Here is a 20752-nt window from a genome sequence, read left to right as displayed (position 1 = left end):
CTCATTGAATGGCAACATATTGACTGAGCACCAGGACTAAGTTCCTGTCTCAAATGTTGGTGAAATCTCCCCTCTTTAGAACCTTATGGACTTAGTAGTATGGACTCTGTCTAAAAGTAATGAACTCATTACTGTTCTCCAAAATGATAAATATTTTTGTTGAGGAATCCTAACATTCACTTCCATCTCCTGACACAACTCGGTGAAAGTAGATGCTCAATAAATAGGGTATGATGAGTAATTGAATTTCTAGAAGTATTTCTTAAATTAAAACTCGTGGGTTGTTTTTTTTTTTTCCTCATGTGGTTTTTAATCTTGGTACTTTACCACAATAGCAAGTCTGGGTTGTGAAGCTGTTTACTAATGTAAGTTTTAAAAAGGAGTAAAAATATCCCAACTTCCCTAAGAAAATGAATCAAAAGGGGGAATTGCAGGAGAAAGAAATGTAAATGTGCCTGATAAACGAAAGTGAAATGAAATGTGAAAATTGCATGCTTTGACAAAATAACTGAGTAAGCAAAGACAGTGATGTATCCTACAGCACTTTTTTTAGCCTTAACTATCTAAAAAAAATGGCTCAAATCTCTCCATCAGTACAGTTGGGCTGTAGGGCTTCAGATGTAGAGCTGGAGAGTCTGAGTTCTTAGGTTGGGGGTTAAGCCCTAAGCATCTGGTTGCCCTTGGCCAAGTCACTAAGATGTTTGCTGGAATTCTCTGGTTCATTCCATCGGGGTTGACGTTGCCATGACTAATTAATATTACAGCGTAATAACGAGAGGAGCAACAGCTAGTGCTTCCCGGGTGCTTATTAGAAGTTTTTTACATCTATCACCCAATTCAGTGCTTGGAACAACCCGACGAGATGGGTTAGGATAAAAATCCTCGGCAACACTGACCAAGCCACTGTTTGTATCCTCCTTGTCCTTTGGAAAACAGGCGTAGTGAGTCCAGGTGGCGTGAGGACTGGAGGCTGATGCCCTGCCCCTTGATGCCAGCACGCCCGCCTCTTTTAATAAGTCTGCAGTGCAAAGAAGGAGGCCCAAGATTAAGTCCTCATTTTCTCGTTGGGTGCGCCACGCAGGAAAGAGCTGAAATGCGTTTCTTAAAATCAGCTAACAATTCAGGGACAGATAGAAGCAATTCTGCAGCTGAGGCGAGGGCCTTGCACCATGGGGCCTGCCTGCGTTGCCCAGTTTTGGGGGGAATGATGACCGGCCAGCGGTGAAGCAGAAAGTCACCCCTTAACATTTGATGGGAAAATGTGATTTTTGATCAGACGGAGACCTGCAGTCACGGTCCTGTTACGGCTGTAGCTTCAAACAGCACTCCTTCCCCGTGTCACAGAGTCAGGAGCCCCGGGGGCACGGCCAGTGTCTCCAGTTCAAGTCTTACAAGGGAAAAATCAAAGAACTGTCTCGTGGAGGCTCTGGGAGAGACTGTAGCTCCCGATGCATCAGGCTGTTGGCACATGAGGTCCTTGAGGTCATAGAGCAGGGTCTCCGGTTCTTGGCTGGCTGTTCATCTGGGGGCCACTCCTCCAGGCTCCTTCGGGTCCCTGCACGTGGGCTCCCTGGCAAAGCCGCCAACGGGGCCACGTCTCTCGTCTCCTCTTCTGTTGCATGTCTGTGGCTGACTACTCGACCGTCCGCTTCCCCTGGGAAGGCCTCGGAGGAGGAGCCCAGCCCACCAGGACACCTCGTGGTGACCCAGACACTCTTACTATTATAAGGCCCACACCCTTACAACAACACATTCCGGGGATTAGGGAATGGAAATACCTGGAAGCTTATGATTCTGGCTCCCTCGGGATTCTCCTGGCAGTACCACCGGTTCTCAACGCGAGCTGCATACCGGGGTCACTTCGCAACCTGAAAACACGCTTATCCCGAGGCCCCATCAAGACGCACTGAATCCAGTCAATGAGTTTTTCTTAAGGTGTCAGAAAATGTGTGCTTCATGGGGCCAGGAGCACCCCAAACTCCAGCTTCTCCAACTCGATTACCTCCGTATTGTACGTGATCCTTTCAAAACACCCCATGTGGACCTTCTCGGCTCGCCTAGGGTTTGGAGCTACAGGGACGGAGCAAATGCGTGTCCTACTCTGACTGTGCTCTCCATCTAGTGGCATAAACAGACACACACAAAAAGGAATCACAATATTACAGGCAACGTTTGAAAAAGAGTCATCTGAGTACTTTGGCAGCTCTGCGACGTGCATTGTGCAGGGGGTCGTGGCAGGCCGTTTTGCTGGATTTAGACCTGATAGATTTTTTGAGTAAGGTCTACCTCCGACGTGGGGCTCAGACTCATGACTTCAAGATCAAAAGTCACATGCTCCTCGGGCTGATCCCGCCAGTCCCCTTCGTAGTTACTTTTAAAACAGTCTTGCAGGGGTGCAGCTGGGTGGCTCCATCCGCCAAGTGACCCACTCCTGATTTCAGCTCAGGTCGCGGCCTCGGGGTCCTGGGATCCGGCCCTGGGTCAGGCTCTGCACTCAGTGGAGAGTGTGCTTGATGATTCTCCTTCTCCCTCCCCCTCCCTCAAATCAATCAACCAAATTTTTTTTTTTAAGATTTTATTTACTTATTCATGAGAGACACAGAGAGAGAGAGAGAGAGAGAGAGAGAAAGAGGCAGAGACCCAGGCAGAGGGAGAAGCAGGCTCCATGCGGGGAGCCCGACGTGGGACTCGATCCCAGGTCTCCGGGATCACACCCTGGGCCGAAGGCAGGTGCTCAACCGCTGAGCCACCCAGGGATCCCCTCAATCAACCAATCTTAAAAAAAAAAAAAAAAAAACAGAATAGCCTAGTCTGGCAGGACCAAGAGCCAGAGGCGTGTGAGCGGGTCCAGGACTCAGCACGGTCCAAGGAGGCTGCTGTATTTACGTTGTGCTTCCCAAAATTTAAAAGGCCTGAATTTCCTTGAAGTCCCACCAAAAACGCAGAGTCCCAGTTCTCCCAAAGGTTCTGATTCAGAGGGTCTGTGGTGCGGCCTTGACATTCTCCCGCGTCCAGCATGTTCCGGGAGTGATTCTGATGCAGGTGAGGCGAGAATGCACAGTTCGAGGAACAGTGGCTTATGCTACGTCAGCGACTTGGTGGCTCCCATTCATTCAATCGTCTAAAAAATCACGGAAGCCGCAAGGGATATTGGGTTTTGTTTTGTTTTGTTTAAAGCCCTTCTCTTCGAGTCTCTTACGTGCGTACCAGAGGCTTAGGAAGAAGTCCTGGTCTTTGAGTTTTCTTACTGCTTCATGGATTGAAAGTGTCTAGGACATTCCAGACCGAGATGGGGGTGGGGAGTTAAGACCTTACACTGGCATTTATTTCTTACAGATTTTATTGGAAGTAAAGACAGTAATTTGCTAAAATAATTCCAGCAGAAAGACAGGTTTTGCCAAAAAAATAAGCACTGAAGGGAAAATGAAAGGTAACCAGGGTCTGGTACTTGGATGTGGTGAGTTAGTGGCGCCTTCTTGGGCCAAAGGAGCTTCCATCTGCCGTCCACGCGGCCCGGGCTTGGGGCGCGGCCCATTCCCCTTTTTGATTGAGAAATGTCACCAGTGAATGTGCCCTAAGGGGAAGGCGTGGGCTAATAGGAGACCCGCCCCGTGCCCACACGAGGCTGAGGACGCTTGCTGGTAAGCAGGGGTGTGCGGGAAATGCCTCTGCTCGCCCGCCTTCCAGTGACGGGATGGATGGAAGGAGAGGGCATGGCCTGGGGGGCACAGAAATCCAAGATATTCTGGAAATGGAGGAATGGAAGTTAAAAAGTTGGCTTTTTTTTCTTAACCTTGGAAGTGAACATATCCTTTTAGTATCCGGGTTAGGCAACTCAGCTAAACCTAAGAATTGGTAAGAGAAAAACACATTGATGAAAAGCGTATTTAAGAATGATACGATTTTGAGAAAATGAAAAGCAGGTTTGCAAGGCACTGCTGCGCATTTACAGGACTTAGGCTTCTGTGTTCTGATAACTTCGTATTGATTAAGTCACCCTGATTTAAAACTTTCTTATGTAGAATAAAACCTGATTTTACACTGAAGTAAGCAAGAAAAGATTGGTTAAAAGTTTTAGACTTGAGGGACGCCTGGGGGGCTCAGCGGTGGAGCATCTGCCTTTGGCTCAGGGAGTGACCCCGGGGCCCTGGGATCGAGTCCCACATCGGGCTCCCCTCATGGAGCCTGCTTCTCCCTCTGCCTGCGTCTCTGCTTCCTTCTGGTTCTCTCACGAATAAATAAATAAAATCTTAAAAAAAAAATAAATCAAAGTTTTGGACTTGGAAATGTAGGCCCATGAAAATGTCTTGTGGTACAGATCAATGGTAATTTTAGGAAATGAAACCCGAATGAGATCACATAAAAGTCCTGAGTAACTAGGAAACTATATTTCAAAAGTTCTTTGAGGTTTTACGACATTCTTCAAAGTTCTTACTGTGATGAAATAAGTCATTTTTACTTTATGTTGGCGATTCTTTGGACAAGAAGAATGAAGACTCTTTGGAAATAAGCTTCTTTTTTATTCCACGTGTATAGTAAAGAAAATTATTTTGCTTCTCATTATAGAACCAAAGCTTCCAGTTTGTCTGGTTTTGAGAAGTGAAAATAAAACAGAGCTGATAGGACCCGTGAGGCTGGCAGTTAGAGAAAGTGCCCGCACCTACTACTAGGATGCTGTGATCACAAATTCACTTAAGAGTTTAAATGAGAGCTTTCTTGGATTTGAATAAGTCCTGTTCCTCCTAAACAAATCTGAGGATACTTGGAAAGGCCCAATGGCGGATCTGGTCATTTATCTTGACCCTTGGCTCCCTCACCTCTCGGTAGAGCTGGCTGGGACCACAGTACACACAAGGCCACAGCAGCTCAGCTGTCAGTAGAGGATCTAACAAGACCTGAGATTTGCAATGATTTGCTGAAGAGCTTCGGTCAGTTACCATCAAACGTATCTTAGCAAAGATAAATTTGGAAAAAGCCAAACATGGAAGAGAGAAGGACTTGCTCAGTGAACATACTAGAAGCACGCAGAGAACCAGGGAGGCAAGCTGAGGAGCACGGCCCAACATACTCTGGTGACCTTCGTGCCCTCGCATCCACCGCCAGGAGCCTCGGCTCCACCTGACCTTCGGGTCCATCCTCAGGGTGTTACCCACATGCCCAGCACGGGCCTTGGTTACCGACCTCGAGACCTTGCCATGAGAGTGGCGATGGCTCCTTAACCACCACTCACCACGGGTCTGCTGGCAAGGAAAGGCCACAGGCCCTTCACCGTGCAGACGCTCAAGTGTTAGGCCGCGTGGAGAGTACGGGCCCCTCTGGGTTGGAAAGGTGCCACCCAGACGTGCTGCTGCACCTGACAGGACCAGGGCCGCGGAGCAGGCCCTGGGTGAGGAGTTCTACGAGTCTACACCACCGGAAACGGCCCTGTCACTAATAACATGCTTCCCAGGTCACTACGGAATCAGGTGACGAAGGGAAGGAGGCTATGAAAGCACAATTGTTTGCCTTGGCAAATAATGTCTGAAATGAATGAAGTCTTCTTAAATTGTTGGTGCCAGGATAATCTAGTAAACGCGAAGAGGTGCCTCACTGACATACTGTTTGGACATCTGACTCTGAAGCCTATTGGATAAGCAACATAAAGAGCTGCTGGTGTCGGGTGAATGTTTTTCAAATACATTGGGTTTGGGCAAAACCCCAAGTGTGTTTGTGAAGCGCTTTTCCCTCCAATTTTTGTGCCAGGCATATAGTATAGTTAATTTAATCCCGACTCATGTGTAAATCGTCAAAGCATTATTTCATTAAAAAGAAACAAAACTTCATTTCCAAATAGAATGATATTTCTTTTCATTCGTATTCGTAGACTTCTGGATTCCATATAGTGACACACAGAAATGGGAACTACCAGTGCTTTAGGTTTGGTTTAACGTTTATAAAGACTTCCAAAGTCAGTAAACTACTGTTTATTCAAAATCCAAACAGCCACAGAACTTAAAGAACCTAGTTTTCAGGACGTTATTTTTTAAGAAAGTAAAAATGCTGATGTGAGAACTTGATTTCCCGATTTCCATTGTCAGTATAGATTTCAAAACTATCAAGAGCCTTCCAACAGAAGAAATGGCAGTTTTAATAGTTATGCTTATTTTTCTTGAGTGTAAATTTAAAATCCTAAAGCAGCATATTGGTTTAGTTTTTTCATTCATTTCCTCATGCATTTGCACAGCAAATGTAAATTAACTGCCAGTCCCCAAAGATACATGGATCAATCAGATGTCGTTTCTGGCTTCCAGAGACCATACCGGCAAGGGAAATGGGTATATGTAACTAGGACACATTCCAAGGAGTCATTAAAGAAAGTCATTCAAAGGAAAGCTGTAGTGTAATTCAAATTTTCACTATCTTAACCATTGCAGATGAATGGAAATTAATGTAAGTTTCTCCATATAATGGAAAACAACAAATATTTGTAAAAAAAAAACCCAAATATATTATAAGCCAAAGAGATGTTTAAAAATTGGAATAGCTTGGGGATCCCTGGGTGGCGCAGCGGTTTGGCGCCTGCCTTTGGCCCAGGGCACGATCCTGGAGACCCGGGATCGAATCCCACATCGGGCTCCCGGTGCATGGAGCCTGCTTCTCCCTCCGCCTGCGTCTCTGCCTCTCTCTCTCTCTCTGTGACTATCATAAATAAATAAATAAAAATAAAAATAAATTTAAAAAAATTGGAATAGCTTAATAAAAATACTTTAATATTTAATAAAAATACTTTAATAATAATAGCAGTATTTTCTTTGAAAATCTTAATTTTCATGGAAATCATGGAAATTTTGTTGGCTCATTGAAATGACATTAAATTATTACATCAATCAATTATTTTAGGTCATGACCCTTGGATTGAAGAAATTCTTCACGACAATGTCCGATATGATCCGAGGGAAAATGTGATTTGAGTCTGGAGACAATTGTGTATGTAAGTATTGGAAAATTAGATTTTCTCATAGTAAAATGTAATAAAAACTAAAATATCAACTCATTAATTATTAAATTGCAAAAACTTTAATTCATTGTTTTCCTTCTGCTACAAAATGTTTTTAATATCTAAAATTAATACAATGCATCCTGAATTTTTGGTTATTTTTTTTTCAAGATCAACTAATAATAAAAACTCAGCATAACTGATAGAAGACAAACATTATCGTGAAGATTGCTACAGTTAAAAGGAAAAGCTGTGTCTAGGTGAGTCATTGGTGAGGGCAAGCAATGACACAGACTCTATGTTCTAGAAATTCGTGTGCTCTCATTGCATGTGATAATACAGATAATAAGTATAATATGTGGGAACGGTTTTGGTAATTCTTACTCGAACATTGGCTGTATATTAAGAATCATGACCAGTTTCTTAAAAAAATTAAATCTAAGTTCATTGTTATCTGGCAAATATCTATTAACTGGATTTTAAAAATCTCCCTTGCCTTGAAAAATACTTCTTATACATTCAGTTTAATATTATATTATGACTATATCATGAAAATTTCTATCTCATAAAAATACTGTCAAAGTAGGCTGCTCATGGGCCTTACGGGGAGTAAGCAATCCCACCAGTGTTTGTCTCTAAGAATTAAGAAGTTAGGGGTATTGCTTTAGAGCCATTTTCATGAGCTCAGAATTATATCTACCGTTAGAAATATTTAACAGAAATACTTAATGTGGTATTGTCCACTTCCTGTAACCTCATTTTAATAACATAGATGACTTGGGGAATCTTTTATTTCCTGATTAAATGATGAATTTCTATCAAGTTATAAGGGCCATTTTTATGACATATGGTTGTTGATTCTCAAGAAATTGGCCTGAGAAGAATTTTCCCCCATAAATTATTGATGAATCAGAAAGTTAAAAATGAGATTAATATTGATGGAAAATAAAGGTGAAAAAAAAAGAAAATAAAGGTGAGCTTTATAGTAAAATACGTTTTCAAAATTTGTGCTTTTATGTTCTGTTTGTGACACTCTTTATTTTGACTTTAATCATTTCATTCCAATTTTGGTAAAGGCAAGGAAAGTAAGATGTTTTATAATTACTTAGAAATTCATATGTAAGAAGCTTTCCTGTTCGTAAGACTAGAATGTCTTTAGGTTCTTTAATACCTTAAGCCATAATGTTCTTAACATTTGAAATACAGAAAACTATTAATCAAATTCTTCAAGCAAAACTATTGTATAGTTTAAAAAAATTTACCGTGGAGTACCTACCATCTGTGTCTATTTCATAAATATTAATTATATATATATTTTTTGTTTCATTTGCAGTTTGTTTTATATTATATAGCATATTTCTTTTTGGCTTCAAAGATGGAGAAAGAGTGTTTCCTGCATTTCCTGTTAATCTTGCCTTTTTTTATGGTAAGCATAAATTCCTGCAACTCCCTATTTACGGTTATTGGTTTTAACTTCCAATATGCCAATATTCCAATATTAAGAAGGGTTACGAACAACAGAATAACATGCAATTATTCGATGCATAAATATAAGCACATTTTTAATCAACAAAGCAATACTTTATTCTCTTGCAGTGCACACTTCCAGGCTTTAATTCGATAGGAGGCACTATCGGCAGTGGCGGTGGGGGTGGGATGTCAGAGGGAGGACGGTCAATGATAAAATGTCAAAGACCTCAGAGGAAGGTAATTATCAGAGCGATTGAAATAAAAATGAAATGCTCTGTGGTGTCGTTGTACATGGTACATAGACTGTTGATTCTGCATTAAATCTGTTTAAAAAGCAGGCTGCAACCTGCTGGGGTTTCTCTCACTCTGCCAATAGATGAGTCTATATTAATTGAAACCAGGCACTGTTTTTAAATTAATTTCCTTATCCGTTCTTTCCAACACGTATTAGGCATCTCTTTCTGACAGGCACTGATGCTGGGTTTGGGGCAGGTGTGTCCCTGAGCGTGCACACGCCTGCACGCCCCTGCCCGCGTCTGCAGGGAATGTGAGGCCACGGCTCTAGTGGAGGGATCATATTCCTTAAACCTAGAACTTTATTTACAGAAATATTTTGTTCACATTTTTCTCTGTCCCACGTTAAAAGAGGGACTGTCCTCCTACCTCATTACATGTATTAGGAACCGAGAGGTGTAATCCCACTTAATTCTGTGCCAGCAAATAATTTTGCTGTGGTGTTTTCAAGCGATCCCCATAAAAAGATTCAAATAAAGACACTCAAGCAAAATATAGAAAAACTAGAGGAGTAAAAAGCAAGACTACATTCCCGTCAGCATTTGTATCTGAAAACATTCTCTGGTCTCGGGCAATCCAGACGCTGCACTGCTCAGATGTTATCTTAGGTAAATAGACGAGAATTCAAGAAGCAAGACTCCTGTTTCTTCAGCTCGCTTCCTCCCGAGTGTGCCAAAGAGCTGCACCTGCCAACTCTGCTCGCCGGCAGATAATTCCGTATCAGATTACCAATCTGATTATTGTAATTTAAGGATTGTGGCCATTTTTTCTTGAATTCATTCAGACAGTACGCAAATCTGAGTTTTTAGGACAAAAAATGATACTGGTTTTATGCAATTCTACAAACTTCCTGAAAACAGGAGAAAAATATTAATTTTCCTGATGCTGTAAATTTACATTTATTGCTCGTGCAGCACAGCTGCTGCATCAATCTTTATTAGGAGATTAAAACTAATCAAAGAATTAGAGTAAATGTTAAATGGTGGGCAGGTGATAGTGAAAATGAGGGTGCCGTACACTGAGGGAATATTACTATTTAGAATGTATTACCTACAGATTCGGGCTAGAGAACAAGAATCAGGAATAAGGGGGCTTCATGGGGCATCTGGGGGGCTCAGCGGTTGAGCGTCTGCCTTGGGCCCAGGGCGTGACCCCGGGGTCCCAGGATCGAGACCCGTGTCGGGCTCCCTGCAAGGAGCCTGCTTCTCCCTCTGCCTGTGTCTCTGCCTCTCTCTCTGGGTCTCTCATAAATAAATAAAATCTTTTTTAAAAAATCTTAAAAAAAATTAAAAGAATATGGGGGCTTCATGGTACAAAACAGGAATGAAAAGTCATGAAGATATTAAAACAGAAGTGAGGCCTAAAACAGTGCTACTGAACTGGAAGATCATAAATATATACCTCGTCCAAAACATTTACTGATGTGTGTACGATGAAAAGTCTCTTTACCAACAGCAAAAATGAATATTCTCAATATTTTATCAAAATATGATGATAAAAATGGCAACGATTTTGAATATTTGCCATGTGTCCGATGCTTCCCTCCTGTTACCTCGATATAATTTTGTCCCACTTTACGACAAGAAAGCAGCAGCTCAGGGGGCTCAATGTCTTGCTCCTGTTCACAGAGCAGGTGAGAAAAGTAGAGGTGGCTCCTGCATATGGCTCTTGTGTATTCCAGAAGGCTCGTCCTACAGCCAGCTCCCACAGGCGCCGGGGAGCCCCTTAGAGACTGTCCTTGCCAGGGCTGCCCTGGCAGCTGCTTGGGGTCACTTGAAATTAGATGCGGTGGGGATATTTAAACCATGAAAACTGGAAAACACTCCAAATCAGGGATTCTCTTCCCAGAGCCAAGAGACCACGTAGCACATCACTGTGCTCTGATCGTCTCCCAATTCTGAAGGTTTTGTTTGTGTGTCTTATCCCTTAGATTCTCGGCGTAGCAGAATCCGAGGAGAACATTGATGACTTAATTCAGTTGGGTGTCTACACTAGAAATAAAATCATGACAGCTCAATACGAGTGTTACCAAAAAATTATGCAAGACCCTATTCAACAAACAGAAGGTAAATAGGACTATTTAAGTTTAAATGCATTTGATATATTTTTAAAAGAAAACTACTGCATTACATCATTTATGAGTTTCTTAGGTCCATTAATAAAAATGGGTTAGTTGTTAGCTTTCCTGTATGTGCACATTCTTAATTATGTATGATTATTTTATGTCATAATTTATCTGGCTCCTTTTAAAAAAATCTAATAAAAGGTGTGTGTAACAGGAATATTTTTAGTAACTTTTTCTATGGTATAAAGATATTTGAAATATCAAATGTGTGTCTTGAATTAAATCAGTGGCTGTTGATCTTCAGTTTATGTAATCTGTATTTCTTTTTTTTTTTTTTCCACAAGCTGCTGGATGGGAGTCTGCATAATAAAATCACAATTTTTTTTTTTTGCAACACGTGCTCTGCATAATACATTTGTTAGCAATGCTAATGAGCCTAAGTTCTTCTGTTTCAGTTAAGATATTCCTTAGACATTTTTGTAACATTACTGAGGGCCTGTTAAATGCCAGATATCTGCCTTGATTCTGACAATACAAAGATGACTAGCACAATCAGAGTTGCCAGATTTAACAAAAACAAAATAAAAAATCAAACACAAAAAGAGGCCCTGTATTTTATCTGGCAACCCTAAAGACAGGGTATAGCTTCAAAATATAAAATGCAAAACTCACAACAAAACAAAGCAAAGCTCGATTTGCTAAATTATCGGTGGAAACAAAGATCTTAAAATTTTTGGAAAAATACTTGATGATATATAATGTTTCTTATATAAATGAAATGCTAAAAGTAAGACATTATTAATATTTGTAACTGACAAAATGAACTTGCTTGTGAGGGAAAAAAGTGTCCCACATTGGGCGACATTTAGAATTTTAAGGAACAATTCTTCTTAATGAAGAGTCTAACTGAACAATGTAATTTGCTTAGCTTTGGAGAAATATTTAGATATATCTAACTAGACATTTTTATCATGAGAAATTTATTCAGTTAAAGATATCTTGGAAGTGTATCAGACAATGACAAACTATCTGACGCTGTCAATAGGGGTTAAATTATCAAGTACATGAGTTGTGTACAAATTCTGTATTAATTGATCTGGCTTCTTGCTTTATTCCATTAAAATCTAAGTGTTATAAGTTTAAAACTATTAAATTAATTCCTTCCAGGTCATGTAGATATATTGAATAGTAGAACTATCTTTATGAGATAATTTTGTGATAAAATAATTTTAGAATCACTGCATAATCAGTCTTCCTGTTGGAGCTTCATACCACACTTTGTGATTTTAAATACTCTAGAAAGTCTTCCAATAAAGAACTGTCTTTATTTTAACGTTGTGCTTCCCCAATCTTTTGACCACAGAAACTCTTAATGGAATACCTGCTCCTGTCTCACTCAAATGCCATACCACACAGCGTGGTAACTTCTGGGCCTTGCGCTCTATCCTACTGCCAGGGTTGTCATTAACTAAATAGAATCTTTTGGACCAGTGATAAGGACTTATTTGAAATGTTTTCTATCAGGAATTTTTCTCTGATAGTCCACAAAATGCATTTTATTTAGTAACGTATGAGGGCAGACTATTTAAATGAGTGTCTGAAAATCACAGGAGAAAAAACTGACATGGTCTGAGTTCTTTTTTTAATTAGAATTATTTATACTTTCAGGCCAACAGAATTTTTTTTTTCCTACTCCCATGAAAGTTAGGTTGATTCTGAGATTGCAGCACAAATCTGTTAAAAATAACAAACATTTCATACAACAATCGGGCTTCTATTTATGAGTGCTTTGCCTGACAAGATGGAAATTACTTTATTTGATTATAGACTGTTCTAACATTGGAACACTGGCCATTTTACTTCTCTATGCCTTTAAAAAAAACATAATTTTTTTTTTCACGTAAGAGGTTCCTTCTCTTCAGGCTGGTAAACGGAAATCATCAGAATGTTAAACACTCTACTCCATTTGAGAAGGAAAGGAAAGGAAGTAAGAGCTAGAATTTGGTAGAGGGGTTGAAATATCTGTGAGGGCCAATGTAATGAAATAGGAAACACTGGAGTGTTTTTTGTTTTTTTTGTTTTTTCCAGAAAATACTAACACCTTGCCCTAAGAACACAGTTTCTAAGATAAAACATTTTCCAATTTCCCATATTTTAAAAGATTTTAAGTGGAGGAACACTTAGGAACTACTACCTTTCCGGTTAAGGACAACTATCAAAGACCACTTGATTTATTGAATAAATAGCTACCTTTGAGAACTGGAATTAAAGCTGAACTTCTAAGTATACTTTTATAGGTATTTCTAAATTTAATTTAGCAGTTATCCCAATAATTACTTGGGGAAAAATTTAAATAATAGCTATAGATTTTATATGAGGTCTTCATTTTCAGTCGGTGGTCTGTATTTCATGTCAGTATTGACCCACCAGTAAGACTTTGTCTTCACGTATAACTAGAGGGACTAGTAATCGCTGTTTTCTTACTCTTCCCTTCAGGCATTTACTGCAACAGAACATGGGATGGTTGGTTATGCTGGAACGATGTTGCAGCTGGAACCGAGTCCATGCAGCACTGCCCTGATTACTTTCAGGACTTCGATCCATCAGGTAAAAGCAGAAATTCACATAGAAATCTGCTTGATATTACATAAACCTAAGTTGACTAAATTACTGTGTCTTCTTTCCTTTTTAATTTTAAAGAAAAAGTCACAAAGATCTGTGACCAAGATGGAAACTGGTTTAGACATCCAGAAAGCAACAGAACATGGACCAATTATACCCAGTGTAACGTTAATACACACGAGAAAGTGAAGGTAGGGAACAAGTACGGACTGAAATGTAATTTACGTTGTCTGTTTAAAAAGTTAGTTGCTGATGGAGGATTGGAGAAAATCTACCTTGTGTTCCATTTATTGTAAAACCTATTCATGATATACTTTGAGAAAAACAATGGAGAATAATTATTCATTTTGTCGTGACGTGGAGGAAGCAATCCTGTTAGGTAATAGTGTATTTAAAAGTCAATGTGTCGGTATTGGAGTTTCAAATTTCCCAAAGAAAACATACTTTAAAAGTATGAGAAAAAGGAACACTTCCTTGGTGTTGGAATTTTGAGAACTAAGTTCAGGAGTTGTGCTCAGGCAAACAAGGTGAGCCCAACAGGGTTTGAACAGCTCCATCTGTCCCTCACCAGGAGGCTGCCTATCGACTGGCTGACTGGCTGCAGGGTTATTCTCACTCACATTCCTACCTTTAGCCCCATCAGGGAAGTCAAGGTTAGTCACGATTTGTCACAACAGTTAAGATTGGATAGAAAGTGCCTGTATGTATTTGCACTTGGGGGACTACAGAGGCAGGTGGTCGGCGGTGACTGAAGCCGAGTCCTGCAATCGGACTTCCTCTTCCCGCTCTTTACCACCTATGTGACCTGGGGCAAGCTAGGCCCTCTCTCTGCCTCCCTGCCCTTGTGTATAAAATGAAGATAGCAATAAACCCACCCTCTAGGTTGTCATAGGGATTGACTGAATACAAGGAAAAACCTGAGAAAACTACAGGCATATAGTAAGCATTGGCTGTCAGCTACCATTATAATTATAAATCACATACTCTTTGCTTATTCAGAGAAGGGTTTAAAGAGAATTATAAAAATATACAATAAAATAATAAGTTACAAATAGATGGAATACAGGAAAATAAAAAAAAAAACCAAAGAGGAAAAGTCAAAACCATGAGAAAAAACAGATTTGTATGTTCAGATCAGAGGCTCCTATAATTACTGTATCGAGATCCGTCTTGGGGTTTCAAATTTGTCAGAGGAAAAAGAAAAACTCAGTAGGAAAGAAAGCCTTCTCTAAAGTAAACATGCAAAAATAATTACATAGCGTTTGATTTAATGTGCACAACGTGATAGAGTGAAAACGGTCAATATCCTTCAAAACGTAAAATGCTAGTTTCACATGTTACACAAACTAGATCAATAAAAATATTCCTTCCTATCATATGACTTCTAATTGCTTAAATAAAAAGGATATACAGTTCATAAATTTTGATGTCACTTGATGAGTTCGCATAGACACTCTTCATTCCAGATGTGTTCAAGTATCTACCACAAGCTAAATGAAATGGTAAGGCTATGAGAGCACATATTTTTAAAAAATATAATTTATTCTGTTGACTCGAGCTTATACACATGGAGGATTATTGTATTGATATGAGCTTACTTGTTTTTTTTTCACACAAATTATAGACTGCACTGAACTTGTTCTACTTGACTATAATTGGACACGGATTATCTATTGCTTCCCTGCTTATCTCGCTTGGCATATTCTTTTATTTCAAGTAAGTACATGTAAAATATTTTTTTGATTTACTAGTTGTCCCTGGTGAATGCAGTGCCATGCACATGTTTATGTCATGTGCTGATAATATATATGAAATATAGATGATTTATGTTTAAAATAAATTGAATTTAAATAATGTGAAATATATTGATCTTATCTTGACTTTGTAAAATATATAGAGCAGAGGTAGATGAAAATTTGAAGCCAAACTTTACAAAATTAGTAGACACATAAGACTGAAGTCATGTCGTAAGAAGAGAGCCAAAATCATTATATAAATATATTTGTTTTAGAAACTCAAACATTATAGGCCTTCTTAATTGAAATTTCAACTTCTAGGTCAATTTTAGTGTCAGTATACATGGTACAGTACAGAAACTGGTGTTTTGTGTGAATAATGGCAGTAGGATTTTATAAATATTATTAAATCTAATAATCTAAATATAGTGTGGTTAGGTTACTTTTCCTTGTTTGGGCGGTCATCATTAATATAGTTCGCTTATATTTTGAATTTTACTTGAAATTTACTTCCTTTTTTTGGAAGGAAGCGTCAACTCCAATTTCTTGATTTAACCAATCAATAAGCGATTTTTTTAAATTGATAGGAAAGTAAATTCCAAACCATGCATAGAATAATTTATGCATTAACATGGTTTTCATAATTTTTCATCAACAATAATTCTAGAATGCAGTGTGCAGAGTGAGTAGCTGTATTTCATTGTATCTTCATTACCATTGTCATGATCTTCTTCTTTTCTTCTTCAACAATTATCTTGGGACATTAGCAGCCTCAGAACGAGCTAGAGTAGTAGCGCATCCCAATAATCCAAACCCAGGAATCATCAGGCAGCTGGATGTTAGATGCATGTAACTAGAGCAGCAGCTCTTGGCTCACCGTCCATCAAATATTCAGAGTATATCGAATAATAGATGAACCCACCAACTAATGTCATATCTCATGGCTCCAAAAATCACAGGATCTAGAGATTGCATCAGAATTGCTGTTTTTGGAAAACTTTTAAAAAATCTTCAAGATCAGTTATTTCGAGGAATCCACATAGATACTTTTTAATGGCACTTTTGATTTATAACATCATGTAGGCACCCCTAGGAACTGATTTCAGAAGACTCCACTCTGAATAAAGCTAATTAGGTATTTGTGAACATCTTTATATTTGACGTTTTCTTTAGTAAATTGTGTAAAAATGTATCGTTAATCGAAAAGAATTTTTATCCTAAAATACAGAAAACATTTCTTAAAGATTTAAATTTACTATACTGTATTTTGCAACAAGTTATCAAAAGGTTCTTGCTCAAAACAAATGGCCAGTTCTCAGTCAATGCCTTTAGAATGAGCTATGTCCTCTCAGTTGCTTACATATAGCTTATTAAAACTTCATGTCTTTACTCTTAAATATATTCTTACCTCACTTATGATTTTTTAAATGACTACTGTCTTTGGAGTTGGGAAAACTTTTTTTATGATTGTATAATAGATTAAATATATCTGTTCTAGGAGTAGAAAATAAATCATTTTCCAAAATGATAAATTTTATTTTTTTAATCTTTAAAAAGATTTTACTTATTTATTTATTTGAGAGAGAGAGTGAGTGAGCACGAGAGAGAGCATGAATGGGAGGAGGGGCAGAGGGAACCAGCCTCCCCACTGAACAGCGAGCCCGATGTGGGGCTCGGCCCCTGGATCCTGGATCATGACCTGAGCTGAAGGCAGACATTTATCCGACTGAGCCACCCAGGTGCCCAAAATGATAATTTTTCAATAGAGTCCTCTGGTCCATACTAATATGTACTTTATGCTAATGGACAACGTGAAGAAATGTTGCTGATGCTAACAAACTTATTGGTGAAATATGGCAATGAAAATTAATATTTAGTGACTTTAAAAACAAAATAAAATTATAATTTCAAATTCTCCTTTAGTATATTAAAATGACTAAACAGTCTCACAAAGATATGGTTAATTCCTTTTCTTGTTCACGAAGACAGAGTCTCTATAATTTAAAAATACCAACTATCCATTTGACTGTCTCAGCTCTTAAAACTAAATAATGCAATTAATTGCCATTAAATTTATGCAGTACTCCTAGAACTCAGATTTTTAGTTCATGAAAATTTCATATCTACGGCACTGTCCCATACCACACAAACATACTGAGAGAATTAATTTAAACGTAACTAATATTAGCTAAGCTTCTTTTTTTAACCATGAAAACTCTTACAACTATGACTGAATCTCAGGGAGATCAGCCTCTATCCTAAAGGTATAAAATAGAAATAATACGAGTTATTTAAGACTGTTTTACAAATCTTGGGAAAAAACTTGCAAGTTTTAACTATTTCTAGCCTCAGGAAAAAGAATTCACTCCTTAATTAAAAACAAATAATCATGAGAGATAAGACTTCCACTTAAGTTTGCAATATTTTTTAAAACTAAAAATCAATTTAAGCATGTTACTTAAATAATTTTAATACCCTATAATTTTAATACCCTACTGAGCAATTTCTTATATTTTTGCAGTTTAGTTCATATTCACTTCTTTTACTGCTTTGTTATGTACAAAGCATGTTAACTATTTTTATAATTTAACATTATATAATTCTTTCCATGTCCCTAAAGAGTTTTAAAAACTATTATTTAGTCATTTAATTGGCTGAATAATATTCCATTTAGTAAGCTGACAAAAATTTGCTAAATTATTCCTCTATTTTTGACCACTAACATTACTTCCAATGTTTCCTATTCATAAAAAACACTGCAATGGACATTTTCAGATACAACCTTTCCCATATTTTGCACTATTTTTTTAGGCTACATTCCCAGGGATTTGGGATTTCTTGGTCAAATGGTATATATATTTTTATGGTTCTTGAAATACATCATCTCAAAAGTGTCTCAAAATAAACACATTTGAAATAAGTTCATGGGACGCCTGGGTGGCTCAGGGGTTGAGCGTCTGCCTTCGGCTCAAGGCGTGACCCCGGGGTCCTGGGATCGAGTCCCACGTTGGGCTTCCTGCATGGAGCCTGCTTCTCCTGCTGCCTGTGTCTCTGTCTCTCTCTCTGGGTCTCTCATGAATAAGTAAGTAAAATCTTAAAAAAAAAAAAAAGAAACAAATTCATAATATGTACCTCCTAAACCGATGCAGTTTTGTTTTTTTTTTTTTTTTTTTTTTAGAGTGACCAGGCTTTGAGAAAATACCACCAGCAGTAATCTGTTGCATCTTGTCAATTTTCTTCCCTGTCCTTTTTCCTCATCCTCTGTGGAGTCAGCCTTGCAACAGCCCTCCAACCTATCCGCTTAGTTACACCTCTACTGCCAGCACCACCAGCCTTGTCTTATCTAGCCGCAGCAAATCCATTTTCACAACCTTCATTAATTCTAAACAATGCAGCCACAATATTTTCAAAGCTTTGGATCAAATACAGATAGGATATTTTCATCCTTTGCTTTAAAAATCATAAAATCTTTCTACTGTAATTTATATAAAATCAAAGTCATTAATGTATCCTCTAATTGAATATCTTGCCTATCCTCCCACCCTAGCCTACTTAAAGGTATTCAACTTTCAGATCTAAGCATCAGTTCCTCAGTGAAATCTTCCCGAATTCCTTAATCCAGCATTTCTAAAACTGCAACTAGTGACAGTGGATGCAGAGAACATTTTTAATTGCCATTAAGGAGACCACCTATCTCTATCGATTTGAAACTATCGAAACTAGAAACTATCTCTATCGATTTTGAAACTAGAAATTTCTTGTTGCCCTACAATCGAGACCCTTTATTCATTAGAAACACAGAGAGAGAGGCAGAGACACAGGCAGAGGGAGAAGCAGGATCCCTGCAGGGACCCCCATGTGGGACTCGATTCCGGAACCCTGGGGTTGCATCCTGAGCCGAAAGCAGACTCTCAACCACTGAGCCACCCAGGCATCCCAGAGACCCTTTAAATAATGTCTTTTTATTTTCCATGTAATAAGCCAAAATATTCAAGCACATTTAATATCTGAATGACAAAAAGTTAAGAAGCATAGCGAGTATATTACATGCCAAAATCAGTAGTCAAAACGAGAACAATTGTCTTTTCAAATACCAAGTCGAATGGTCCCAAATAAGTTTGAATTTAGCAAGGATGTAAATAAAGTCCTACACTAATTCCATAAAGTCAAATGTAAAATTAACGAAGCTTCTTCATGAAAGAGTCTATGATTTAATTGAGCAAATGCTTGCTGTGACCTGAGGCAGTAGTGAAAATGATGAAAACTGCCAAGTGAAAACAATGCTACGAGCCAGAATATACCAATAAATGCAAAGTATCCAATTCCAAACCTCTACTCAGACCTGTCACTTACTCTGTCCACTGTGGACTGATTTTGTAAGAGGAAAAGCAGATGTTATAAGAATTGGCTTATTGACAGTGAAGCAATTGAAGAAAATAATGTCTACTGATAAGGGACTCAAGGTACCAAGCCAGAAAAAGACAAGATCTATTAGGGGCACATTAGATGACTCGACGAATCCAAATGACTATACTTGGGAATAGAGTTTATATAGTAACATAAAAGTAATTTGGGTCAATTTAAAAAAATAAAAAATACCAACAGCTAAACAAACCAGAATGAACCACCAATTGACCAACTGGCCATCCTGTCACTCAAGACAGAAATTAGAAGTCAATTTATTGGGAGTTTTGAAATGGAGGATTCCTATACTGGGTTAGTTCATAGCTAGTCCTAAGGATCCATAATGCTACTTCCAAACCCACATCTCTGAATGAGCAGTAATTTAATAAAGAGGATTATAATGAAATAATTAATATTTTTAAAATAAAAATGCATAAGTTCAGCATCAGGGAAGTTAGTGTTTGTGAAAGTATTTTATAAGCTAAAAGCAAATTATACAGAAAAACTGTACTGTTGATTAGTAATTTAAAGAAAATCTGGTTCAATATTTTTATATATGTATTTAGGGTTTTTTTTTTTGAAAATTATTTATTTATTTATTAGTGAGAGATAAAGAGAGGCAGAGACACAGGCAGAGTGAGACTTGATCCCAGGACCCTGGGGTCCCACCCTGAACTGCTGAGCCCCCCAGGCGTCCCCATGTATTTAGGCACTTTACTTAAGAATGCAAACACTATTTAACTAATACAAGTAATTTTAATTTTTACTTGAAATATTTAAGTTTAAAACTTTAGAATCAATTTATTTTCTCTATGGAAAAACACTTTTTATAAAATACTATAACTATGTGTGTGTGCGTATATATATATATATATATATGCTAAGTACTTTAGTTTTAAAGATACAATCTGTAGAGTCATACTTCACTTTATTTCATAATTTTATTTTTTTAAATATTTTTATTTATTTTTTTTAAGAGAGAGAGAGAGAGCATGAGCTAAGAGAGGAGCAGAGGGAGAGGAAGAGGGAGAGGGTGGAGGAAAGAACCTCAAGCAGAATCCATGCTGAGTGTGGAACCCTATGCAGGGCTCAGTCCCATGATCCCAAGACTATGACTTGAGCCAGCACCCACTTGGGTACTCAACTGACTGAGCTACCCAGGCACCCCACATACCTCATTTTAAA

The 20752-nt window shown here is 38.4% G+C and overlaps 1 protein-coding gene across 2 annotated transcripts in view; it reads left to right on the top strand.

Annotated features, from left to right (window-relative positions):
• CALCRL (calcitonin receptor like receptor) overlaps positions 1-20752 on the top strand; it is a 99937-nt gene that overhangs the window by 49117 nt on the left and 30068 nt on the right. For both annotated transcript variants that reach the window (XM_026013529.2, XM_026013528.2), the window contains 7 exons: positions 6880-6970; positions 7148-7236; positions 8310-8402; positions 10671-10806; positions 13302-13412; positions 13506-13618; positions 15052-15143. In XM_026013529.2, coding sequence (XP_025869314.1) covers positions 8352-8402; positions 10671-10806; positions 13302-13412; positions 13506-13618; positions 15052-15143 — 503 coding nt within the window. In that variant the 5' untranslated portion in view covers positions 6880-6970; positions 7148-7236; positions 8310-8351. The remainder of the gene's footprint in view (positions 1-6879; positions 6971-7147; positions 7237-8309; positions 8403-10670; positions 10807-13301; positions 13413-13505; positions 13619-15051; positions 15144-20752) is intronic.

The sequence above is a fragment of the Vulpes vulpes genome, chromosome 3 (genome assembly GCF_048418805.1).
Source record: "Vulpes vulpes isolate BD-2025 chromosome 3, VulVul3, whole genome shotgun sequence".
NCBI lineage: Eukaryota > Metazoa > Chordata > Mammalia > Carnivora > Canidae > Vulpes > Vulpes vulpes.
The sequence above is the reverse complement of the archived record's forward strand: the minus strand, read 5'-3'. Positions and strand labels throughout refer to the sequence as shown.